The sequence below is a fragment of the Penaeus monodon genome, chromosome 29 (assembly GCF_015228065.2).
Source record: "Penaeus monodon isolate SGIC_2016 chromosome 29, NSTDA_Pmon_1, whole genome shotgun sequence".
NCBI lineage: Eukaryota > Metazoa > Arthropoda > Malacostraca > Decapoda > Penaeidae > Penaeus > Penaeus monodon.
Window position 1 is genome coordinate 31,574,344 of NC_051414.1, and position 388 is coordinate 31,574,731.

The 388-nt window shown below is 39.2% G+C and overlaps 1 protein-coding gene across 1 annotated transcript in view; it reads left to right on the plus strand.

Moving 5' to 3' along the window:
* The first annotated feature begins 86 nt into the window (after positions 1–86).
* Positions 87–388, plus strand: part of LOC119591681 — a 1,749-nt gene continuing 1,447 nt past the window's right edge. The window contains exon 1 of the mRNA XM_037940431.1: positions 87–186. Coding sequence (XP_037796359.1) covers positions 178–186 — 9 coding nt within the window. The 5' untranslated portion in view covers positions 87–177. The remainder of the gene's footprint in view (positions 187–388) is intronic.

Here is a 388-nt window from a genome sequence, read left to right on the forward strand (position 1 = left end):
TTGGAAAAAAACAAGCCTTAAATTTCAAAAGATGTCCTCCTCCAGTCTATGTAAAAAAGGAGATCCTATGACCTTGACAACCGTCTACGGTCTATATAAGGTGGACAACAGGACCCCTGATCGTCACTGCTAATTCTACCTTCGTTTAGAGCACACACCCATAGAGTTACCCTCACCATGAAGTTGGTAAGTTGCAAAAAGAGTTGCAGAATGCTGTTGTTCCCTGTTAGTTGAACTTCAGTTCGTGAGAACTTTAACTGTTGACAAAATATTAAAGTTTGACTGTTAGTCAAACTTCATACATGAAATTACCCTCACCATCAGGTCGGTAAGTTGCATAAAGAATTGTAGAAAATAGTCGTTTCCTGTTAGTTGAACTTCGCTCATG